We start from the raw sequence: 24,411 nt of genomic DNA on the forward strand, positions 1-24,411 counted from the left end.
AGCTCCTCCCTCATCGAGCACCAGAGGATCCACACAGGAGAGAAGCCCTACAAATGCAGTGCCTGTGGCAAGGCCTTCAGCCGCAGCTCGGCCCTCTTGGTGCACCTGAGGATCCATATCATGGTCCTGCAGTGACCAGAAGGGGCTCGCAGGGCAGAGCCAAGCCTCCCTGGGAGCCTCCGTGTGCTAGGAAATCCTGAGGCCTGAAAGAGCCAAGAATCGGGTGGTTGATGAGTGCCCAGCATGACAAGGAGCCTGAGGGAAAACTGGGCCTGTCTAGGGACCACCCTGCAGTGAGGACCCAGAGGAGGCCACCGATAAACACCAGTGATTCAGGCCTTGGAGAATCACAAAAGCTTGAAGGGACGCTTCCCAAAGGATCTCCCTATCCAGGAAGAAGCCAGCTGAGTCACAGATTTGGATTGGTTCTCAGGGGTGGGGCAAATGAGGGCAAGCGTCTATTGGGACTCAGGTGTCCCAAGAGGCTCTGGGCAGGAAGAGTCCAGCTTCGTGTTCTCACGTAGCCAAGACTACTGCTCTCGCAGGCTCCTCTGCTGCCCAGCCCAGAAGGGAGGGCTGAGTGTCCACCTCTGTGCCTTCACAACATGCCCACCCCACCCGTTTCCTGCCTAAGGCTGAGGCTGCTGCTTTACGAAGTCCTAGCCAGTCTGCCTCTCCTCTTTTCCCCATTTTTAACATCGATAGTGCTATAGATAGTGCTATAGACTCTTTCTCATCATCCCTCCCTTCTACTCACTCATCTTCCACTCACCCCTAGTCACTAGCCCTGTTTGCTTTATTCGAGGCACCACTGTAATCTGTCCCCTTCTCCACCAGTACATCACGTAGCCCCCTCACCTCCCGCCTGGATTTCAGCAGGATCTCCTTCCTGCCATCTGTCCCCAGCTTCTTCCTGCAGGGACTGTCTGTCTTACCTGTGAGCATGTCACTGGCAGAAAGCCCTCAGGTGTGTCACCTTCTGCAGCAAAGCTTCCTAAACAGGTTACACATACGCCAAGACACACATCATCTTGGGCCCCAAGCCAAACTCCTCCAGCTGTCCTCCATGAATATGCCATTCTTCATATGTGTGCGCAGCAGTGTGAAAATGGTTTCAAAGGGCTGCCCTTTGGGTAAACCAAACTCCTTCCTTCTGCTCCTGCTTGCTGCCACCTGGCCTCCAGCCGTGGCCTCCAGCCATGGCCTCCAGCTGTGCCTCCTGTACACCAGCCATGTGGAACTGCTTTGTTTCCTGAGGGCGCCATACTTTTCCCACCTATGTGCCTTCGTATCTGTACCCAGAACCCCCTTCTCTTTCCTCTCAGATATCTTGTATCTCCCCGCCACCTCCTCAAGCAGACTCCAGCGTGGACTCCCTGCTTCCCAGCACCACACACTCTCACACCTCCTACCATGTCAGTGCACTTACCTTTCGCAGAACTCACAGTCTGTGTTTCCCGAGGCCACTGTGGAGGCCATCTGTGTCCACAGCACACAGGATGCAACAGCTACTGAGCGATGTCCCCTGAGCAAGTGTGGCAGGTACTTTCCCCGGGCAGTCACCTTGCTCCACCCCAGGCCATCTTAGTGACATAACAGAGTCCCAGCTGTGGACCCCCACAGGGCAAAAGCCCCAGTGCCCAGACATGCCAGGCATGCAGCGGCCTCAACAGAATGTGGCTATTAGTCTTCGCTTCCTGGAGACCTCAAGCTCCGCGGGCCCTGGGCTTGGCAGCTGCCAGTCTTCTGCCCGTGTGCTTCCTGGCCTCTTCTCACAGCTTTGCAGCCCCATCCCTCCTTCAGGGTCATGTCTAACTGGGCGCCACAACTTCTGTTCCTTGCTGACAGGTGTCCGTCTCCATGCCTGACCTGCCATCCTGTGGCTGGTCACTGTCCCCATCTCTCCCATGTATCTCCCTAGGTTTTGGACATGTTCCCTGTGTCTAAGTACAAAAGCACAGTCTAAGAAGAAAGGTTCTGAGCAGGAAGGTGAAACCCAGGGAGGCAGAGACTGTGTGTCAGTGTCTCTGAGAGCCCCAGCACAGGCAGACCTGGATACAGCGTGGCAGAGACTGAGCAAAGGTGACAGACTTCGGGAAACTTCAGAGACCAGGCCCAGCAGGCTGCAGGGAACAGAGCACCATGGGCCTGACAGCAGCAGAGTCCCAGCTTCCAGGGCTGCCTTTGGGACAGCAGATAAGTGGCTTCCTAAGCCTGAGCAGCCGCCTGGTCTATAAAGCAGGGGCAAGGCCACTTTCTAAGGTGCCCGGCCCCACGTGAGCTCTGAGTGTGGCATCCATCTCCACCTCTCTCTGTCCCCAGTGCACTCGGCCTCCATCCCTGAGGTTCTGAGCAGCCCCACCACCCATTCTATCTTAAGATGTGTCTGTCCATGTCTGTCTAAAGGTGGGGAAGGGCAGGGAGAAAAGGAATCTTTATTGGGGCTTGCACCTGCTGGTTAGTCTGCTAAAGAATTTATATATCACATAATTTAATTCTCATACCACACTCAGGGCAGGCCAACCAAGAAGAGGAGATGGAATTCCACCAAGTGTCTATCGAGGTTACTGCCAGGTACTGCAAGCACTGAGACCCAAGAGCACACCCAAATATGTTAGCAATTTTAATAAATGTAACTCTACTTAAACCAAGTAGACAACAGATCAAATTTCTTTATATGTTTTCTTTTTCTTTTTTTCTTTTTTTCTTTTTTTTTTTTTGTGGTACTGGGATGGAACCCAGGGGCATTCGACCTCCAAGCTACACCCCTGCCTTTTTTTTTTTAATTCTTTTATTTTGAAGCCGGTCTCACTGAGTTGCAGAGAGCTTCACTAAGTAGCTGAGGCTGTCTGTGAACCGTGATCCTCCGGTCTCAGCCTCCCAAATGCTGGGATTACAAGTATGCGCCACCATGCCCAGCTCTTCTTTTTATTATTTATTTTATTTATTTTTTTGCAGGTCTGGGTCTCACTGAACTGCAAACAGCCTCACTAAGTAGATGAGGCTGTTGCAAACTGCAATCCTCCTGTCTCACCTTCTCAAATGCTGGAATTACAAGTGTGCACCACCATGCCCGGCTTACAATATAAATGTGTGTGTGTGTGTGTGTGTGTGTGTGTGTGTGTGTGTGTGTGTAGTTTGGAAACAGTCTCCTAAGCTAGCTGAGGCTGGCTTCAAACCTGTATGATTCTCTGGTCTCAGCCTCCCAAGGACAGGGATTACAAGCATGCACCACCATGCCTGGCTAATTTTTTTTAAAACAGAGTTTCACTAAGTTGCTAAAGCTAGTGATGAACCTGTGATCCTCCTTTCTCAGCCTCCCAAGTACTGGGATTATAAATGTGTGTCACCATGTTTGGCTCAGCCTCAGAAATTTATGAGACTGCTTCAAGAAAGACTCTGCTTCAAGACTCTGCTTCAGCCAGGTGTGATGGCCCACACATGTAACACCAGTACTTGGGAGGCTGAGACAGGAGGATAGCCGCTTCACAACCAGCTTTGCAACTCAGTGAGACCGTTTCAAAATAAAAAATAAGGCTGGAGGCTGAGACAGGAGGATAGAAGCTTCGCAACCAGCTTTGCAACTCAGTGAGACCATTTCAAATAAAAAATATGGCTGGGGTTGTGGCTCAGGGATGAAATGCCCCTGGGTTCCATCCCCACACCAAAAAAAAATTTTTACCACAAAAAAAATTTTTTTTAACAATAGGGATGGGGGAGCCAGGCATGGTGGTGCAGGCATGTAATCCCAGCATTCGGGAGGCTGAGACCAAAGGATCACAGTTCACGGACAGCCTCAGCTACTTAGTGAAGCCCTCCACAACTTAGTGAGACCCTGTTTCAAAATAAAGACTAAAAATAGGACAGGGAGTGTAGCTCTGAGGTCAAATGCCTCTGGGTTCCATCCCCAGACCTACAAAAAAAAAAAAAAATAGGGATGGGGTGTAGCTCAGAGGTAGAATTCCCCTGGGTTCAATCCCAGGGTACCTCAAGGAAGGAGGGAGGGCTGGGTAGTATCTCAGAGGTAGAATGCCGCTGGGTAATTCCCAGTACCACAAAAGCAAAGGGTGGGGGGCTTAGAGCTGCAGCACAGCTGAAGAACAGGAATCCAGCCACTTCCACAGCTCCATGCCCCTTGACTTCCATGTGTTAGGGCTGACAGGGTTGGGGCAGGAATGAGCAGGTCTAGGGACCAGACTCAAGTGCCTGGGGAGTCAGAGGCTGCTTGAGGAAGAGGGCAGAAGGGAATCTTGAAAAGTGTATACCCAGGAGCTAGTCCTCCTTATCTCCTCCCTCAGGACCCAACCCAGAGCCCATGGACTTTCAGAACACAGGATCTCCCAGTCCCCTGCCAGGTTCCCCTGAAAGGGCTGCTCTGGACCCACCGACCAAAGACACATTTAGAATAGTCTTAAGATTTATTAACTCCTGGGAGAATGAAGGCAAGTCCTCCTGTCCAGCTGCCACAGGAGCGGTGGGAGCTGAGCCAGCACCATTGCACGCTGGGTCCACAGCTGGATCAGCTTCCTAAACAAATTCCACAAAGGAGAAGCTGTAGGATGTGGGGGCGGGGTGGTCCTGGGCTTTCCTCCTTGGAAGCCCCTCAGGAAGGAAGGGGTTTGGTCAGCTGCAAGCCAAGACTCTCCGGTTGCTGCATGAACCATGTGCCCTACCTGGGCCCGGCCCCGAAAAGGCGGAGCCCAGCCCCAGCGCGGGGACCCTTACCGGCCACCAGGAGCTCCACCGGCTCGCTGAGCTCCGACACCAAGTTGCTGGGCCACCAGGAGCGGTAACGGCAGGTGTAGTTGCCCGAGTGCTGGGGACCCACGAAGGGCAGCACCAGGTCCGCCGCGGAGCGCTGGGTGCTGACCTTCTCCAAGGCCACCTCCTCGCCCGCGGGCAGCAGCTCGAAGGTGACTCCGGGCACGGGGCCCTCACAGCGCAGAACGGCGTCCTGGCCGGCGGTCACCGGTCCCCGCCACAGGGCCTGGATCTGCGGCCGGGGCAGCGGCCCTGTGCGAGGGGAGGAGGGTGAGGCCCTGGCGGCTCCTGCGACCCCGCCTGCGCCTGGACCTCTGAAACAGCCTGCACCCCGCCCGGCCTGCGGCCTGCGCCCGGGACATCGCGCTGTCCCCTCTGCACCTGGTCTCTGGGTCGCCCTCCCCCAAGAGCTCGGGACACCCCACGCCCGGGCTTCGCGGGATTCCCAGCGCCGCGGGAAGAAAGCTCCGACCCGGGAAACAGCGTTGGGATGGAAAGCAAGAACCAGAGGTCTGGAGGTGAGCCCGGGAGCTGCAGCAGCTCCTTGAAGAGATCGGAAGAACCCACAGGCCCGAGGGACGCCAGGGCGCGAGAGAATTATACTTGAACCCCTCGCTGCAGGGAGAGGCTCAGCGAGGCCAGTGGGTCTCCAGTGCGATCGCAACGGACACGCGTGTAACGCAGGGAAACTGAGGCACCGGCAGGCGGCAGGGGCCCAGCCCCCGGGCCCTCGACCGTGACGCCACCCGCAGCCTCCAGCTCTGCCCGCCGGTGGGAAACCAGCCCGCGGCGTCGCCTCTCACCGTCCACGCGCAGCTCCAGGGTCGCGCTGGGCGCCGAGCCCGCCCGGGGCGTCGCGGGGTCCGTGTAGACGCAGCTGTAGTTGGCGGAGTCCGCGGCGGAGACGCCGCGCAGCTCGAAGGCCGCCTCGGGCCCCGCGGGGCTCTGCAGGCCGAGCAGGCGCCGGCCGCCCGCGTCCTCCCGCAGCAGGGCGAAGCGCAGCCCGGCCCGGGGCGCGCGGCACCGCAGCTGCACCTGCGAGCCGGGCGCGGGGCGCGAACCCGCCGGCTCCGCCTCGAGCCCCGGCGCCGGGAGCGTCTCTGGGGAGGAGAAGGCGGCTGACGAGCCGAGGGGCTCGGCCTCCCGCGCAGCCCAGCCTCCCGCCTCCCCCGAGCCCGCCGGGACGCCTCTCCAAGGCGCACCGTGCGCCCATGCATCCCACCGCGCGCTGCTGGGAGGTTTTGCGCAGCCCTTCCCAGTTCCTTATTGATCTGTCCATAAACAGAAGCAGAGGAGGGGGCGTTTCGACCTGGGCTCTTGGCGCCTGAAGCACAAAGGCCGCTGAGCCGTGGATTCCCCGCGCGGGCATCTGTTGGGCACCGCTGGGTGGCGGGGCACCGGGACTCGCCGGCCAGTGCTCAGGGTCGGCGGTCTCCTGGAGCGCAAGCCTGCAGGCCTGGCCCTCTGCCCTCCGCGGGCCCCGGCAAGGTGGCGCCCCGAAGGCCTGTGCCAGACCCGCCTATAGATCAGTAAATCTTCCTGGGTCCGCAAGCTTGCTGCGCCCTTTGTCCCATTTGCAGCTGGGGAAACTGAGACCGGGCAGGGAGTCCTGGACTTCGGGGGTCCTGCTCTCGTCCCTCCCGCTCCCCACCGGCCCTGCGTCCTCGCCCTCCTGGCCGGCTGGAGCCCCCGCCGCCGCCGGGCTTACCGTCGTTCCACACCAGCTCGGTGGGCGCGCTGTCGGCGGACCAGGCGGCCCCCTCGCCCCGCAGCCGGTAGCGGCAGGTGTAGGGACCGCCTTGCCCTGGGGCGGCTGAATCCAGGTGGAAGAAGATGCGGTCCGGGCTGGTGCTGCTCCTGGGGACCAGCAGCTCCTCCTCGTGCCACCGCAGCTGGAAGTCTGCGCCGCTCAGGGGCGCCACGCAGACGAGGGAGAGGTGGGCGCTGGGCTGCAGGACCTTGGGGTACTCACCCTCGAAACTCAGCAGGGGTGGTGGTGGCGTGGCTGCAAGGCAGGGAGGTCACTGGGGCAGCGCCGGGACCCCAATGCATCCACCCAGCCTCCAGACCTGTGCCCTCCTGTGACCGCCTAGGGGCACCCTTCTTTCCTTTGGGCATTTCGTGGAATGGGTCCAGAGCTGGGCTTTCAGCATTAGGGGTCAATACCCACCCATCTCCTCAATGGTCACAGTGGCGCTGGGCGCAGAGGGCTCCCCAGCAGTGTGGGTCCGGTAGCTGCAGGTGTAGTTGCCAGCCCGGAGGATAGAGAAGGTGGCTTTTCCATCATTTCCGGCCTCAGCCACCTCCAGAAACTCATCGTCACCTTCCCGTCTCAGCAGGTAGGTCACTCCCCGTAGCCCCGCTTGGCACAGCAGGATGGTGTTCAGGCCAGGTGTGATCCAGGACACTGGCTCCATGGAGACCAAGGGTGGGGGCAAGGGCTCTGTGAATGGAACAGAGCTGGTGAGTGGTTCTGCTGCCTCGGGAAACGTGAGGGGCTCCTCTGGACCTGAACCCAGACTCACACAAGTGGGAGTGGCACCAGGAAGATGGGAGGCCCAGAGGGGCAGAGGTGAGGACCAGGCAGACCAGGCACAAAACCAGAAGAAGTGTGCAGGGTGTGCTGTGCTCCAGGCCTGCTCTAAGCACTCTAAGGCCTAGTCATTTATCCCTTACAGCCCCCCTAGGGTCAGTACAAACAGCATCCTATTTGACAGATGGGGAAACTGAGCCTCGGGGGTCAGGTGACTCCCAGGGGCTGGCCGCTGTCCACACCCCTGTGTACCTGTTCCTGTCACCGCCAGGAGGTTGCTCAGTGGGGTCCAATTTTTTCCACCCATGTTTGAGCGGCAGCGGTAGAGGCCCCTGTTGTCGCTCGTCACTGCTCCCAGCAGGAACTGGTGCTCCATGGAAGGTACCTCTAGGTGCACCAGCTCCCGGACCACCCCGTCCTTGAGCAGCTGGAAGTCCAGGGTCTCCAGGCGGGCCTGGCACCTCAGTGTCACATTGGCCCAGGGGTGCAGCGGCGACTGGGACTCTGCCCACAGGCTGGGCCTGGTGTCAAACACTGGGGAAGGGAGTCCCGAGTCAGCTGGGAGCTGGGAGAAAGGGCTCCCACAGCCTGTAGCCCACCATCCCCTGCCAAGCCCTTAACTCACCTGTGGCCGCCTCTGTCACTGGGCCCAGAGTCAGACCTGTGGAGAGAGTGCCCTTGAGGATGGATATATATATATATATATATATATATATATATATATATATATATATATAATTTTTTCTTTTAATGGTATTAGGGTTTGAACCCAGGGGCAATCTACCTCCAAGCCACACTTCCAGCCCTATTTTATTTTTCATTTTGAAACAGGGTCTTGCTAACTTGCTCCGGCCTTAAAACTGGGATCCTCTTGTCTCAGCCTCCCCAGCAGTCGGATTATAGGTATGGGCCACCTAGCCCAGCCCCATGAGGCCCTTCACACCCCTCTTGCCCCTGGAGGACCTCAGACCTCGACCTTACCCCAGAGCAGCAAGAAGGCAACCAGTGGCACAGACATGGTGCTGTCTCTCACTCTCACAGCAAATGTCTGAGAGAGGTTCTAGAGGTCCTAAAAGAGGCAAGTGGCCCAGGGCACTGACCTCTCCCTTGTTTATCTTCCCTCCCTTGTTTGTCCTTCCCAGAAGGCAGGAAGCAGCTACCTGGGTAAGGACAAAGGGTGAACTTCCCAGGCCCCAACAATATCGAAATTCAATAATCCACAGTAATGGATTACTAACAGGTTTTTTTTTAAGTTACTAACAGGCCTTTTTTTTTTTTTTAGTTTATTTGTTTTTGGTTTTGTATTACTGGGGATTAAACCTAGGGGCATTCTACCTGAGAGCTACACACCAAGCCCTTTTTATGTTTTTATTTTTGTTTTGTTTTATGGGAAGATGCTGCAGATTAAACTCAGAGGCACACCTCCAAACTGCACCCCTGTCCTATTTTATTTTTTATTCAGAAGCAGGTTCTCACTAAGTTGCTGAGAGTTTTGCTAAATTGCTGAGGCTGGTCTCAAACCTATGATTATCCTGTCTCAGCCTCCCAAGTACTGAGATTACAGTAGTGCTTATATTTTGTTTTAAAATAAGATCTCTCACCAAGCGTAATGGTGCATGCTTGTTGAGAGGACAAAGTTTGACCACACCAGAGACCACCTTGTACCAGGAGATTTATTGGAGGGGCTGGCATGAAAGGGAAAAAAAAGAAAGAGAGAGGAAAAAAAGAGAGGATGAAAGAGAAACAGAGAAGAAGAGAGAGAAAGAATGAGAAAGAGAGAGAGAGAGAGAGAGGGATAGAACGCACAAGAGCGAGCTCGGGCTTGTTGAAATGTTGAAAATGGCGCTAGGGAGTTGCAAAGGAGATAAAGTACCAGCCAGGTTATCAAAAGCTGCTGCTTTATTTGGACCTAGCACCCTCGGAGTCAGCAGGCTGTGGGGAAGGGACCAATGAGCCTTGCGTTTGTAGAATCACGCTTAGTCTCAATTGGCTGGCTGAGTCACTGGCAGAGCAGAAGCACTGATGTTTTATGGGCATGCCGATTCTCTTGTGATATTTGTAGTCTCACGAGCTCTGGAGTCTGTCTCGCGATGTTTGGAGTCTCGTGACACTTGGAGTCTCCCTATATCTCTACTTCTGGCTTCCAGAGTTCTGCCTCCTATCTCCGCCAAGGGGTCACGTGGGGGAAGGGATGATGTCCAAGCATAGAACATTGGCCACCATGCTGGCCGTCTCGTCCTTTGAGGGAAAAGCCTCTACCCAACCTATTAGGGTGTCTACCATGGTAAGAAGATATTTTAGTTTTTTGTGAGAAGGCATATGGGTGAAGTCAATTTGCCAGTCCTGTCCTGGCAAGTGTCCTCTCATTTGGTGGGTAGGAAAGGAGGGGTGAAAGCCTCCTTGGGGAGATACAGTAGTGCAAGTACAAGAGGCACTGGCTTTACTACTCAACTGTTGCAGGAGAGAATAAAACAAGGGGCTTAGGAAATGCTCAAGTGCTATAGGTCCCACATATAGGGAATTATTTATTAGACTAATGACTATCTCCAGCCTGAGCCTCAGACAGAGCAATTTTGTCCCTAAAAGAGGGCCTCTAGTGCATGGGCAAGAGGTCTTGCCATCAATCTCCTGTACTGAGATTGGAAAAGGAAAACTAGGACCTGAAAAGGATGGAAGGACCGAGCAGGCAACCAAAATGGAGATTGGCTTACCCGCTACCTTGAGAGTTACCCTGAGCTGGCAAGGAGGATCAAGTTTGAGGAGTCCAAGAGCCATCAGTCTTGGCCAGGCCGATTAGGGCCAGCAGCAGGGCCTAGTGTGGAAGGGTGATCCCCCTGTGTTGAGGCTTTTGGGGCTCACTGCTTTTCCAAGTGCACTCACTTTTCGAGTGTCCCTCCTGACCACATGCTAGGCATGATCTAGTTGGTGTATGTGGCTGAGAACAGGTGACCATTATGCCCAGTGACCATTAAGTCCACTTTTAAAACAGGCTCCTGGAGGTAGTTGTCATTGCTGTCCTCCACCCCTAGGTGGCGCTCGTTGCCCCGAGGGCTGAGCCTCCTCCGCTGGTCACAGGGAAGCTACCAGGGCTCAGGCCTGCAAATCTGCCTTCTGGTAAAGTTGGAGTTTATGCTCCACCTCCACCTGTTCCTCTCTGGAATTAAAAACTTTAAACGCCATGTTCACCAAATCTTGGATAGGGGTTTGAGGACTGTCCTCAGCCTTTCTTAATTTTTTCCAAATATCAGGGGTTGATTGCCCAAAAAAATGGGTTGCCAGTACCACAGATCCTGCCTCAGTACATGGATCTAAGAGGGTATAGAGGGTAAAAGCCTCCTGAGTTGGTTCTTTAAGGGAGGATGGTGGGGGGTAAAGGAGCTGGTTAGAGTGGGAGGCTGCCCTGGAATAGGATGGTGGCCAGGGTGGTGAGGAGAAATCCTGAGGATCGGGGTCCTCAGAAAGTGACTCCTGTAACCCAGCCAGGTCAGACTCCAGCACCCACTTATCACCACAAAAGAGCGACTGTGCCTGTGACTCAGCAAAACTGCAGGCTGACACGGGCGACCGCAAGATAGCCTGTAACCCAGGAAGACCACCAGGTGGGATTTGTATGCTGCCACGTGGCGACCAAGATGGCGACTGCGACTGGCGGGAATCCCCAGCCAGCATGACTTGGGCAGTAGAGCAGGGGTAGTGGTGGGAAGGGAAAGTTGAGAATGCACACACAAAAAGGCTTGAACATAGCCAGGTGTCGTGGCGCACGCTTGTAATCCCCACACTTGAGAGACGGAGACTGGAGGTAGAAGGGTTTCCAGGAACCCCAGTACCACCAAAAAAAAAAAAAAACCGAAAAAGCTTGGACATAAAGGACTTCCGCCCATTAACCAGACCGCTTACAAAAGTTGTTGAGATCGGTCAAGATCTTAAAATCTAAACTACCACTTGTAGAGCACATGTCTAAAGATGGTGCCGGACAGGAGAGCCCAAGGAGGGGTCAGAAACGGCCTAATATGTCCTGGCCTCTCTTGATTGGAAGGAAAGTGTCATCACACGCGTGATCAGTGCATGCACAATACATGATCGCAGTAAAAGTAATGGATATAAATCTGCGTGATAAATGTGACCTTTAAGCTGATTGGCCCAGCTACTCCCCTGTTGGGAATCCCCGTTTATGGTTTAATGCTTTATAAGGATGCTTGTTGCTACAATAAACGAGTTCCTGCTTTGACTCGGCTCCCTGTCGCGTCTGATTGTCTCCGGGAGTGGAGGCTGGGGAACCGGTGGACAGCGCACTCACCTTTCTCCAGACCCCTGCCACCTTAACCTTTGGGTGGTGGGCACGACCCCCCAACATCTGGCACCCAACGTGGGGCACGAAGACCCTCGGCTGGAGCTAAGCGGACGTCCAGAGTGAGTGAGACCTCAGTATGGGTAACGCAACTTCAAAAGTTGAGGAACCGGCCTTTAAGGCATTGAGACTTATGCTTAAGAGCAGAGGTCTCAGAATCTCAGATTCCTCAGCCCTTAAGGTATGAGACATGGTTCTCAGGTTATTCCCCTGGGTTCCGGCAGCTAATCTTTTCTCCCGGACCACTTGGGCAAGAGTAGAAAAACTAGCAAGAGAACGAGAGACTCATTTTGGAGTAAGTCCACCTTTAGGATTTTATCCCACTATTTCGGCTCTGAAAACATCCTTCCACCCTGAATCTCTTCCACCTCCCACTGCACCTTCAAGAGAAGAAGGGCGGCAGGCAGTGTGTGAGGCCTTGCCAGACAGTGAAAATAAAGCGGTAAATGATTCCCAGTGGGCTCAGTTTGATAAAGAACGCGCTGGCACCCAGGTAGTTAGAAGCAGAAACTAAAATTGCTGTAACGCCTGATTGCCCCCCAGAAAAATTACAACCGGCAGCTCAGTCAGCCAAGCCTGCTCTGTATCCTGACCTCTTCTCCCTCCTGGGCCAGGTTTCAAATATTCCTCCCCCATATGAGCGCCTTGGAACTCGACATAATTTTAATTATGATCGATTTAAATCACCGGAGGCTAGTCCTGGGGAGCCGCTTCATGTTGATGCCTTTCCTGCTTGTGCTGGCCTTCAGGCTTATCTCGTTAATCTTAACCCAGATCAGAATCGCCCCGCTGTGTGGTATCCCTGGGAAGCCAAGGACTTAAGAGAGTTATGGAAGGCGGTAGTGGAAGATGGCCCTAATTCCCCATGGTAGATACCCTGTTGCAAGATTTGGCTTTTCAACCATGTATTACCAAAGATTGGATGGATTTAGCCAAGGCAGTCCTCCCTAGTCCAACCTTTCTTAAATGGCGTGCCCTCTTTAAAGAGGAATGTAGAATATAGGCTGAGGCTAATCAGGCTGCTCAACCTGCAGTGCCTATTTCTTATGGTATGCTCTCAGGGACTGCGGATTTATATTCTACGGGAGCACAACAGGCCGCTTTGCCCCCTTCCTATCGAGAGCAGATGAGACATATTGGACTTAATGCCTGGAGAAAATTGGATGAAGGGCCCTCGGAATGCCCCGTAGCAGGGTTACGACAGAAGCCAACTGAAACTCTGCCAGAATCTGCTGATTGAGTAGAAAAAAGTATTCGAAAAAAATTGCCACCTGGACCTTTAAGGGAACAGTTTATTCGGATTCTAGTGTGGGATGGAATGAACGGAGATCATAAGGTTGTGTGTGCAGGGTTAAAGGATCGGTCCCTGAGCACCTGGATTGTTGCCTCGCAGGATGTAGGGACTCGAAAACATCAGGCTCAGTCTCTAGCCTCAGCCCTACAGGCGCAAAGGAATGCATTAACTGAGTCCATAGCTCGGGCATTCCAAACTAATAATCCTCGGTCGGGGACGTCAATAGGGGCCCCCTCAAATGTTCAAGGGGGAACTTGCTTTCAGTGTGGGCATTTCAAAAAGGACATTTTAAATCGGATCGTCGACAGAAAGAACAGAAAGCCGGGGAGGAAGGGTAGGAGGAAATAAACCTCCTCCCACTCCCTGCCCACGATGTAGAAAGGGATTTCATTAGAAAAAAGATTACAGGTCTAAATTTGACATAGAGAATAAGCCTTTAAACTAAGGATCCACAGGGACACGCCATTATTGAAATAAATCATTTAAATCTTAAAGAATATCTACAAAAACAAAAAGGGTGAATCAGTCCCCATCAGCAATTGGGTTTGGCCTTGTTGACTATTAATATTTTAAATTTACAAAAAGGTCAATCTAAATCGAGATTTCAAAAACATTGGGGACACGTATGCCCCAAGCCTCAAGTAGAAGTACGCTGGAGAGATCCCCTCACGCATCACTGGCGAGGTCCAGACCCCTTACTGACAATGGGCAGAGGTTTGGCTGTGTGTTCCCTATGGGAGAAACAACACCCATATGGATACGGCTAGAAATATTAAGTTCTCCCCTCAAAATTCGTTACAGGATGTCACCCACAGGCAAGGTAAAAACCAACAAGGAAAAAAAGAGGGAATGGTGGAACCATAATGTAATTAATTGACCGAAAAAGGAAAATAAAAAGAGAAATAAAAAGAAGTCATTCATAAAATATAACCAAGGGTTTGCTGCACTTGAGGAGACATTTTCTATGCTTCATATTACAGGCTCTTCAAAAAAGAACGAGGAATCTAAAACCAGCAGAGTGGCCGCCCTTCCTAATGATGATCTCGGTTCACCTTACGACTCCTGTGCTATTAATGGCAATCAAGCCACATCAACCCCAGAAAGTCGTCTGGGTGATAATCAGCAACGGGCAATGTGGTCAACAGTACAACACAAACAGCTATACCGGGGACATGGTGGCCTGACCTCTATTTTGACTTATGTGACTTGGCTATGGGTTCGTGAGACATTGGAGATTGGACACCTTAACATCAAGGACGGCCAGAATGTGGGGGGAAAGGCAAAGGATGCACTGTACCCCACACCAAAAATCCCCCTGAACCAGGCTGTTCACATGTCTTAAAACGATGCAGCCTATCACAAACTCCATCTAATATATGCCCAGGCAGTAACCGTTCTGCCAAAGCAGTAAGTGACTGTGGAGGGGCAAATGTGTACTATTGTGCCTCCTGGGGATGTGGACACACCGGAACTGGGTATTGGGTTCAACAAAAAGGACCAATCAAAGTTAATAAGGTCTTGCTACCACCTTTATCAGCAAATCCCCTGTTTGGAAGATGTACAAAATATCAATGTAACCCGGTTAAAGTACAGTTCACCTCAGAAGGAAAACATAGTGCTAAGTGGGACACTGGTAAAATGTGGGGATAGAGGTTATATAAATCTGGGGAAATCACAAACGTGTTATGAGCAATGGTTTGACTGGTCCCCCTGGCTAACCACATTAATATCTTCTCTGTTAGGGCCTTGTATCATTGTTATCCTGGTGTGTATGTTTGGGCCATGTCTCATAAATAAATTCATTAGGCTAATAAAAGCCAAAACTGAAGAAATACAACTTATGACCCTCCCGTACCATTATGACAAGCTGCCAACTTCCCCTTCTCATTAGACCTACCTAACCCAAGGTGGTCTGAGAGCCTACCTAACCCAAGGTGGCTCAAATGAAATAAAAAGGGGGAGACGTAGGGCACATGTCTAAAGATGGTGCCGGACAGGAGAGCCCAAGGAGGGGCCAGAAACGGCCTAATATGTCCTGGCCTCTCTTGATTGGAGGGAAAGTGTCGTCGCACGTGTGATCAGTGCATGCACAAATACATGATCGCAGTAAAAGTAATGGATATAAGTCTGCGTGATAAATGTGACCTTTGAGCTGATTGGCCCAGCTACTCCCCTGTTGGGAACCCCCGTTTATGGTTTAATGCTTTATAAGGATGCTCGTTGCTACAATAAACGAGTTCCTGCTTTGACTCGGCTCCCTGTCGCATCTGATTGTCTCCGGGAGTGGAGGCTGGGGAACCGGTGGACAGCGCACTCACCTTTCTCCAGACCCCTGCCACCTCAACCTTTGGGGTGGTGGGCACGACCTCCCAACAGCCACTCTCAGGCCACCACGACCCATTAACTGTTCTGGACATAACTCTCCTGCCAAACCTAGTAGCAAGATTTTGGAGGTTTGGCTCCCCATAATTGGGGAGCGGGCAAGAACGAACAACAGGACACAATTGTCCCCGATAATCCTGTTAAACATCCAGGAATGGGGGTTCACCGGAGTCTTGGACAAGTGGTCCCAATGGACCAGAAGGCAAAGATCCCCAAGTGCTTGGTTTTGGGTCCCACTGGACCGGTATTGAACCCAAGTCTGGAGGCAGAAAGCCGGAACCCGCTGACCAAGGGCAGAGGGAGCTTCCCTAGTGCCAAAGCGCAGAGCAGAGCAGTGCCGGCCAGCACTGGTGGCTGTGGCCCTGGGCAGGGTTTGGGCAATGACAGGAGCACTGAGCCAGAACAATGGTGGCAGGTGCACGGCTTCCGGGCGTGTGGTGGGGCCCAAGCAGCTGCCATGTGTGTGGCGGGACCCGAGCAGCTGTGGGGCGTGCGTGGTGGGTGCTGAGGCCGGGCCATGAGGATAAAGCGGCCGGCGGTGTTGGCACCAATGGCAGCCAGGTAGGCGGAAGTTTCAGCAGCCCCGCCGGCAGCCTGCATGCAGCAGCCTGCACACCATGGCAGTGGCGGACGGATCTGCACCTGCAAGCCGAGCACAGAGACCTTGTGGGCAAGTGGCTGGTGGATTGGAGAGTCCGGTGGTCAAAAAGAGAAAAAAAAGGAAAATTAAAAAAAAAAATCCTCCTGGGTTTCAGCACCAAATGAAACATAGGAAATGGAGCTAGGGAGCCGGGCGTGGTGGCATACATTTGTAATCCCAGCATTTGGGAGGCTGAGACCGGAGGATCACGGTTTGCAGATAGCCTCAGCTACTTAGTGAGGCCCTCTGCAACTCAGTAAGACCGTGTTTCAAAATAAAGAATAAAAATTTGGGCAGGGGGTGTAGCTCGGAAGTTGAATGCCTCTGGGTTCCATCTCCAGACCCACACAAAAAAAAAAAAAAAAAGAAAGAAAAGAAAAGAAAGAAAATGGAGCCAGGGAGTCGCAAAGGAGGTAAAATACCAGCAAGGTTATCAAAAGCTGCTGCTTTATTTGGACACGGCACCCTCGGAAAGTCAGCAGGCCATGGGGAAGGAACCAATGAGCACGCGTCTGGAGAGTGGCGTCTGGAGAGTGGCGTGTAGTCCCAATGGGCGGGCTGTGTCGCGGAGTGGAAGCACTGATGTTTTATAGGCATGCCAATACTCTGGAGACATCTGTAATCTCATGACCTCTGGAGTCTGTCTCATGATGTTGGGAGTCTTGTGACACCTGGAGTCTCAATATCTTCACTTCTGGCTTCCAGGGTTCCACCTCCTGTCCCCACCAAGAGATCATGTGGGGGGAAGGGGACCCAACTTATCACTGGGGTTGGGGTTATAAACCAGCTCGGGGTTACATGTTGGGGCTAATAGGCTAGGAGAAATGCCTTTTGAACTAATTGGCTGGGGTCCCACGGGAGGGGGTCATGCAGCCAGGTGATCGGACCGGGGTGAGCAGAGAATGTCCTTTCATTGATTGGCCAAGGTGGACTAGGAGAGGGCAAGTCTCCTTGGTAACTGACCAGGACCGGCTAGCGGGGGGATGGTGGCTTATCTGGTCAGACCAGGGCCTCTCTGGAAACAGACATGTAACTCACAGTGGGTTTTTGGAATAGACACTTAATTCATCTGACACTTGTAATCTCAGTACTTAGGAGGCTGAGACAGAAGGATCACAGATTTGAAGCCAGCCTCCGAAATTTAGCAAGACTCTTGTTTCCAAAAAATAAAAATGAAGTGGGTCTGGGGGTATAGCTCAGTAGTAGAAGGCCCCTGGGTTCCATCTCCAGTACCTAAATAAATAAATAAATAAATAAATAGGATCTTGCTAGATTCCTGAGACTCCAGCTGTGTTGCTGAGGCTGTCCTCAAACCTACAACCCTCCTTTCTTTCTTTCTTTCTTTCTTTCTTTCTTTCTTTCTTTCTTTTTTTTTTTTTTTTTTTTTGGTGGTACTGGAGTTCCTGGAAACCCTTTTACCTCTGTGCTACACTCCCAGACACCTATTTTTTATATTTTTTATTTGGAAACAGGGTCTCTTAAGCCAGCAAGGCTGGCTTCGAACCTGTGCAATCCTCCTTTCTCTGCCTCCCAACCACGGGGATTACAAGCATGTGCCACCACGTCCAGCCTTGTGAACCTCCTTTCTTACCCTCCTGAGTACTAGGATTATAGGCTTGAGCCATCATGACTAGCTTGCTTTTCTTCCTTCTTTCTTTCTTTCTTTTTTTCTTTCTTCTTTTCTTTCTTTCTTCCTTTCTTTATTTCTTTCTGGTACTGGGGATGGAACACAGGGGCATTCTACCTCTGAGCTATACCCCCAGCCCTGTTTTTTTTTATTTTTATTTTGAAACAGGGTTTCACTAAGTTGTGGAGGGCCTCACTAAGTAGCTGAGGCTGGCCGCAGACCTGTGATCCTCCTATCTCAGCCTCCCAAGTACTGGGATTGCAAGCATGAGCCAACACACCTGAATCTTATTTATTTATTTTGTGGTACTGAAGGGCCAACTTGACTCCATCTTGTATAAAATCCATTTTGTTACAACTCAACCCTGTTTAAACTTTGCACTGTTTTCCTAAACTTGTAAACGTTTAACCTATGCCATGCTCAACTAAAATGTAACGGTAACCATCCCTTGAATGTAATCACCCCTCTTCCTCCTCTTTGTTCTCAGATAAACCAGGTAAACTGCTCAGGACAAAGTTCAACCCCTTTCCTGGGGAAACCTATAGAAGACAAACTGGCTTCCAGATATGGACCTAAGAGGGGGCTAGCCAACCAAAAACTGATACCTGTCTCAGTTAAGGGGGCTTAGCCAAAAAGTAAAAGGTCAAATATAGTAAAGGGTTTTATGATTTTTCCTTCATAAAAAGGGCCTGACTGGAAGGGTGGGCAGCTCTAACAAATGGCTTAAGAGTCTGTCTGTAGCCCCAGCTACCTAGTAAATTTTCTTTTATGCTAAATTCTTCTAATTTTTTTCCTTTTGTGGTATTGGGGTTCCTGGAAACCCTTCTACCCCTGGGCTACACTCCCAGACCCATTTTATACTTTTTATGGAAACAGGGTCTCTTAAGCCAGCGCGGCTGGCTTCGAACCAGCGTGATCCTCCTGTCTCCGCCTCCCAAGTGCAGGGATTACAAGCGTGTGCCACCATGCCCGGCCTTCTAAATTCTTTTAAAAAAATTTAATAACCTATCGGTGCGTGGATCTCTTCATCCCCACATAATTCCGGCCCAATAGTACTAGAGATTGAACCCAGGAGTATTCTGCCTCAAATTTTTTTGGTTTGAAACAGGGTCTCTCTAGGTTTCTGAGAGTTTTGCTAAATTTCTGAGACTGGCCTCAAACTTGCAATCCTCCCATCTCAGCCTTCCAAGTACTCTGGGATTACAGGTGTGTGCCACCATTACCGGCTCCCATTTTATTTTATTTTATTTTATTATTTTATTATTTTTTTTATTTTTTATTTTTATTTTTATTTTTTATTTTTTTGGTGGTACTGGAGTTCCTGGAAACCCTTCTACTTCCGGGCTACACTCCCAGACCTATTTTATACTTTTTTTTAAATTTTGGAAACAGGGTTTCTTAAGCCAGCTGCACTGGCTTTGAACCTGCACGATCCTCCTATCTCCACCTCCCAAGCGTGGGGATTACAAGCGTGCACCACCACTCCTGGCTGTCATTTTATTTTATTTTATTTTATTTTATTTTATTTTATTTTGCAGGTCTGGAGATGGAACCCAGGGACATTTAACCTCCAAGCTATACCCCCTGAGGTTTTTTGTGGGTTTTTTTTTTTATGGTACTGGGGGTGGAACCCAGAGGCTTTCTACCTCTAGGCTATACTCCCAGACCTATTTTATATTTTATTTGGAAACAGGGTCTCACTAAGTTGCTTAGAGCCTCACTAAGTAGCTGAGGCTAGTTTCGAACCTGTGCGAGCTTCCTCTCTCAGCCTGCCAACCATGGGGATTACAAGAGTGTGCCACTATGTCCAGATATTTTTTATTCTTTATTTTTATTTTTATTATTTTTTTTGTGTGTGGTACTGGGGTTCCTGGAAGCCCTTCTACCTCCAGGCTACACTCCCAGAACTATTTTATACTTTTTTATATTTGGAAACAGGGTCTCTTAAGCCAGCGAGGCTGGCTTCGAACCTGCACAATCCTCCTGTCTCTGCCTCCCAAGCGCGGGGATTACAAGCATGTGCCATCATGCCCAGCTTATTCTTTATTTTGAAACAGGGTCTCATTAAGTTATGAAGGGCCTCACTAAGTAGTTGAGGCTGTCCACAAACTGTGATCCTCTGGTCTTGTTGAGATCGGCGCCCCGCACGACAACCAAGGAGGACCCCAAGCCACTCTCTTCATGCAAAAACAAAGGTTTTATTCTTCCAGCATGCTGGGGCTCAAAGCATGATCAGAAAAGCTGAACAGAGGCTCAGAGCCCCGAGCTTCGGGCGCAGGGGTTTTTATAAGTTTTACAAACAAAGAAACAAAGGTTTGGCAAGCATCAGCAACTTGGTGGTTTTTCCCAGAACACAGTGATCCTTACACAGGACCCAGCTTCAAGCATGTCTGCATCCTTAGTTTAGCCTCAAGGCTATCTCCAGGTTGCACCTGTCGAGGTCAGCCTGCTATGCAGCTGGAGCACAGTTTTCCCTTTGTTAACCACAAGTGTGGTGTCAGCACAAGCAGGATACATGGGGAGGAGATAGGGAGAAACGGGGGAAAGATCCTGTCTCACTGTCTTAGTTATTTTTCATTTCTTAGTCTAATTCCCCTTTCATTCCCCCCTTTTGTTTTTGGAAGTTCTCTAATCTTAGAGATCATTGGGGTCTTCCCTATTAAGAATAGAGTATCGTTGCCTTATGATCATGAGCTTAACGTCCCCTATAGGTCTTGCAGAAAATTTATCACATGGTTAAAGATGCATGGTCCTACAGTTAGGAGTAAAAGCAATATCAGCAGGGGGCCTGCGAGGGCTGACAGTAAAGTAGTCAGCCAAGGGGACCGTGTGAACCAAGACTCAAACCATCCTTTTTGCAGATCTCGTTCCCGCTGTCTATCCTCTAGCCGCTAAGTTTTGCCATAGACTCCTGAACCACTCCAGAATGATCAGCATAAAAGCAGCATTCCTCTCTTAGGCAGCACAGAGTCCTCCCTCCTGCAGGAAGAGGAGATCTAGTCCTCTCCTATTTTGTAGCACTACCTCTGACAGGGAAGTCAATGAGTCTTGCAAAGCCGTCACCGAGGTCTCCAATGCTTTTAGGTCCTGGTCAACAGCAACCTGCAGTTGGGCCATTTGCTGAGCACTATGTGTTAGGGAGGCAGTACCTGTTGCCACCCCTGCCACCACTCCTAGTCCCATCAGGACCGCCAGGGTGAGGAATACAGGTTCCCTGCAGAAACGAGTGATCCGCCCTTCAAACTGATCTTCAAAGTCAGTGGCCTTGTGAAACAGGATCCTGGGGTACAGTCGAACCATAATACAGAAGTGGCTGGTATTGTTAAAAACAGAGGCTGACACGCATGGGGTTAGGCCAGTGTTACATGCCCACCACATTCCAGAGTGGGGAATCAAATAATTGCCTTGAGAGCTATTAATTAGGGTGGTCTTTGCACAGAGGGGTTGAACATCAGCGGGAGGGCTTCCTATGCATGGCCCTTGCCCAGTAACTTCAGGGAGGGTCAGTTTGGGTCTAGCATCCCAATACAGTCCAGGCCTATCTCCTCGTAGCCGTTGTCCTTCAGGGCCTTTGGAGGGGTAAGCATTAACAGCTTGACAGGCCCTGCATGCCCCAACAATGTGCTCAGCCATTTTCCTAGCCTCTCCCGGGGGTAGGGAGGCATATGGTTGGTCTTTAAGGAGCTCCAGCATGACTCTGCTGCCCAGGGGAGTTAGAGAGTGCACTTGCTGGAGGAAAGTCCTTACTAGTTGTTTGTTTGCCTGATTTTTCTCAGGTTCTGGGTCCTCTCTTCTCTCAGGGAAAGGAAGGTCTGGGATTTGTTCTTCTAATGTCAAAATTCGGATCTCCTGTTCCTCCCGGAGAGCAGCCGCCTTTGCTTCCTCATCTGCCCTTCTATTTCCTGCCTCTACAGGGTCTGTACCTTTTTGGTGTCCTGGGCAGTGGACGATAGCTAGCTTGGCGGGCAAGAGAACAGCAGCTAGAAGCCGGAGGATTTCTTCCTTATGCTTAATATCCCTCCCGGCTAAAGTTAGCAGCCCCCGCTGTTGGTAGATAGCTCCATGGACATGGGCCGTGGCAAAGGCATAGCGACTGTCCGTGTAAATAGTTGCCCGCTTACCTTCTGCCAGATTAAGGGCTTGGATCAGGGCAATCAGCTCAGCCTTTTGAGCAAATGTCCCTGCTGGAAGTCTAGCTGACCAGATGAGCTAGTCATTACTCACCACCACCACCACCACTTGCCATTCACCTTCATGCAGAAAGCTGCTGCCGTCCGTGTACCAGATTACCTCAGAATCCAGGAGGGGTCGATCCTTTAGGTCTCGGTGAATGCCGGTTTCTTCGGCTAGAATGTCTTGACAGGTGTGCAGTACAGTTTCTCCTGACTCCTCGGGCAGGAGGGTAGGCGGGTTCAGGTAGGAGGGAGTTCCAAAAATAACTCTGTCTTTGTCTAGAAGAATGCTCTGATAATGAGTTATGCGGGCATTTGACAGCCAGCGATCTGGAGGCTGCCTGATCACGCTTTGCAAAGTATGTGGAGCAACAATGGTCAGTTGCTGACCCAGAGTCATTTTGTCTGCATCTTTTACCAAGACAGCAGCAGCTGCTATGGCCTTAAGACACTGGGGCCATCCACTAGCTACAGCATCTAGGCGTTTAGACAAGTAAGCTACTGGGTGCTTCCAGGGCCCTAGGGTCTGAGTCAAGACCCCCCGTGCTACTCCTTTTTTTTCTTCCATGTACAGGGTAAAAGGCTTTTCCACATCAGGTAAAGCCAAGGCTGGAGCAGACAGGAGTGCCTTCTTGATGTCATCAAAGGCCTGTTGCTGCTCTGGTCCCCAATTGAAGTCAGCATCATTTTTGGTCAGTGGATATAGAGGGGTCGCTAAGGAAGCAAAACCAGGAATCCATAGCCTGCAGTGCCCAAAAACTCTCTGAGCTGTCTACGAGTAGTTGGTGGAGGTATCTGGGTTATTGTTTTCTTTCTGGCTTCAGTTAACCATCTTTTTCCGTCCTTAATGGAATATCCTAGAAAAGTGACCTCCTGTCTGCACAATTGGGCCTTTGTAGCCGAGGCCCGGTACCCTAAGCGACCCAGTTCCTTTAACAGAGCACGAGTTCCCTGTTCACATTCCTCTCTAGAGGGGGCCGCCAACAACAGGTCATCCACATATTGAAGCAGGGTCAACTCAGGGTGCTCAGCACGGAAAGGGCATAGATCTTGGTGCAAAGCCTCATCAAAAATGGTGGGAGAATTTTTGAACCCTTGGGGTAATCGAGTCCAGGTTAACTGACCTGAGATCCCGGCGTCAGTGTCAGTCCATTCGAAGGCAAACAGAGGCTGACTGGAGGGGTGTAGTCGCAGACAAAAGAAAGCATGTTTCAAGTCCAATACTATATAATAAGTTCGGGTCGGGCTTAAGGGGCTCAGCAGGTTGTAAGGGTTTGGCACAGTGGAGTGTATTACTTGTACTCTATTGTTTACTTCCATCAAGTCTTGCACTGGTCGGTAGTCATTTGTACCAGGTTTCTTTACCAGTAGTAATGGGGTGTTCCAGGCTGACTGGCAAGGGACCAATACCCCCAGTTGTAGTAGTTCTTTGATATGAGGTCTGATCCCATCCCTGGCCTCGTGGCTCATGGGATATTGCCTGACCCGTATTGGTTCAGCAGAAGGTTTAAGAGTCACTACCACCGGAGGCTGAGCAGTGGCCAGGCTGAGTCCTGCCATCTCAGCCCATGAGTCAGGGAATTCCAATAGCCAGGTCTCAATACTGGTTTCCAGGCCTAGAGCCAGGTCATAGAGTTTGTACTCATCTTCCAGTGATATTGTCAGGGCAGTTACCACCGGAGATCCCACTAGGGGATTTAAGAACTTAATATCTGGCCCTGCTGGTTCAAAAGTGATGCGAGCTCTTAGTTTAGTGAGTAGATCTCTCCCCATTAAAGGGGCAGGGCAATCAGGAATTACAAGGAAGGAATGGCGCACCCTTCCTTTCCCCAAGTCTACAGCTCTTTCAATAGTCCAAGCCCTATATCTGCTCCCGTTGGCTCCTCTTACTAAAGATATTTTTGAGGACAAAGGTCCCAAAGGCTGTTGGAGAACAGAGAAGACAGCTCCTGTGTCTACCTCGAAGTCAACGGGAGTCCCCTCCACCTCAAAGTTTACCCTGAGCTCGGGGAGGGGGTCCGAGCTCCGTCCCCCCTAGTCCTCCTCAAGGGCCAATACTCGAGAGGATGTTGGCTTGGTCCCCTTTTTCTTGGGGCAATCTTTGGCCCAGTGTCCTTTTTCCTTGCAATAGGCACATTAGTCTGGATCCAGAGGTGGTCGGCGGTGGCCCAGGTTTCCTGATCTTACTGATCTATTTCCATCCTTTTTGGGCCCTGTGTTCTCTACTACCACCAGGATCTTAGTGAGTTCTTTATTCTCTCTCTCTCTCTCTCTCTCTCTCTCTCTCTCTCTCTCTCTCTCTCTCTCAACTTTTCTTTCTCCTCCTTTCTTTGCTCCTTTTCCTCCTCAGTTTCTCTTTTATAATATATCTTATTAGCCTCCTGAACCAAATCCCTAAGCTCTAGTTCCTGTATACCATCCAGGCGCTGGAGTTTGCGTCGGATGTCAAGGGCAGATTGACCAATAAAGGCCATAGCAACAGAGGCTTTTTGTCCCTCTGATTGGGGATCGAAAGGAGTGTATCTTTGAAAAGCCTCCATTAACCTTTCTAGAAATGCAGAAGGGGACTCTGTTGGTCCCTGCACTACTTCCCTTACCTTGGCCAAATTAGTGGGCCGCTTGGCAGCCGCTCGGAAACCCGCCATCAGAGTCAT

At 51.3% G+C, this 24,411-nt stretch overlaps 1 protein-coding gene across 1 annotated transcript; it reads right to left on the minus strand.

Moving 5' to 3' along the window:
• Positions 1–276: 276 nt before the first annotated feature.
• A1BG (alpha-1-B glycoprotein) lies at positions 277–24,411 on the minus strand (the record flags this gene model as incomplete). Its single annotated transcript, XM_080703801.1, has 14 exons — positions 277–288; positions 859–949; positions 1,430–1,583; positions 4,726–5,013; positions 5,565–5,861; positions 6,470–6,766; positions 6,932–7,204; positions 7,547–7,828; positions 7,920–7,937; positions 8,395–8,454; positions 21,115–21,285; positions 21,509–21,709; positions 21,836–21,971; positions 24,355–24,411. 14 exons carry the CDS (start codon positions 24,409–24,411, stop codon positions 277–279), a joined length of 2,337 nt encoding a protein of 778 aa, XP_080559927.1.

Source organism: Muscardinus avellanarius (genome assembly GCF_963383645.1).
Source record: "Muscardinus avellanarius genome assembly, chromosome: 10".
NCBI lineage: Eukaryota > Metazoa > Chordata > Mammalia > Rodentia > Gliridae > Muscardinus > Muscardinus avellanarius.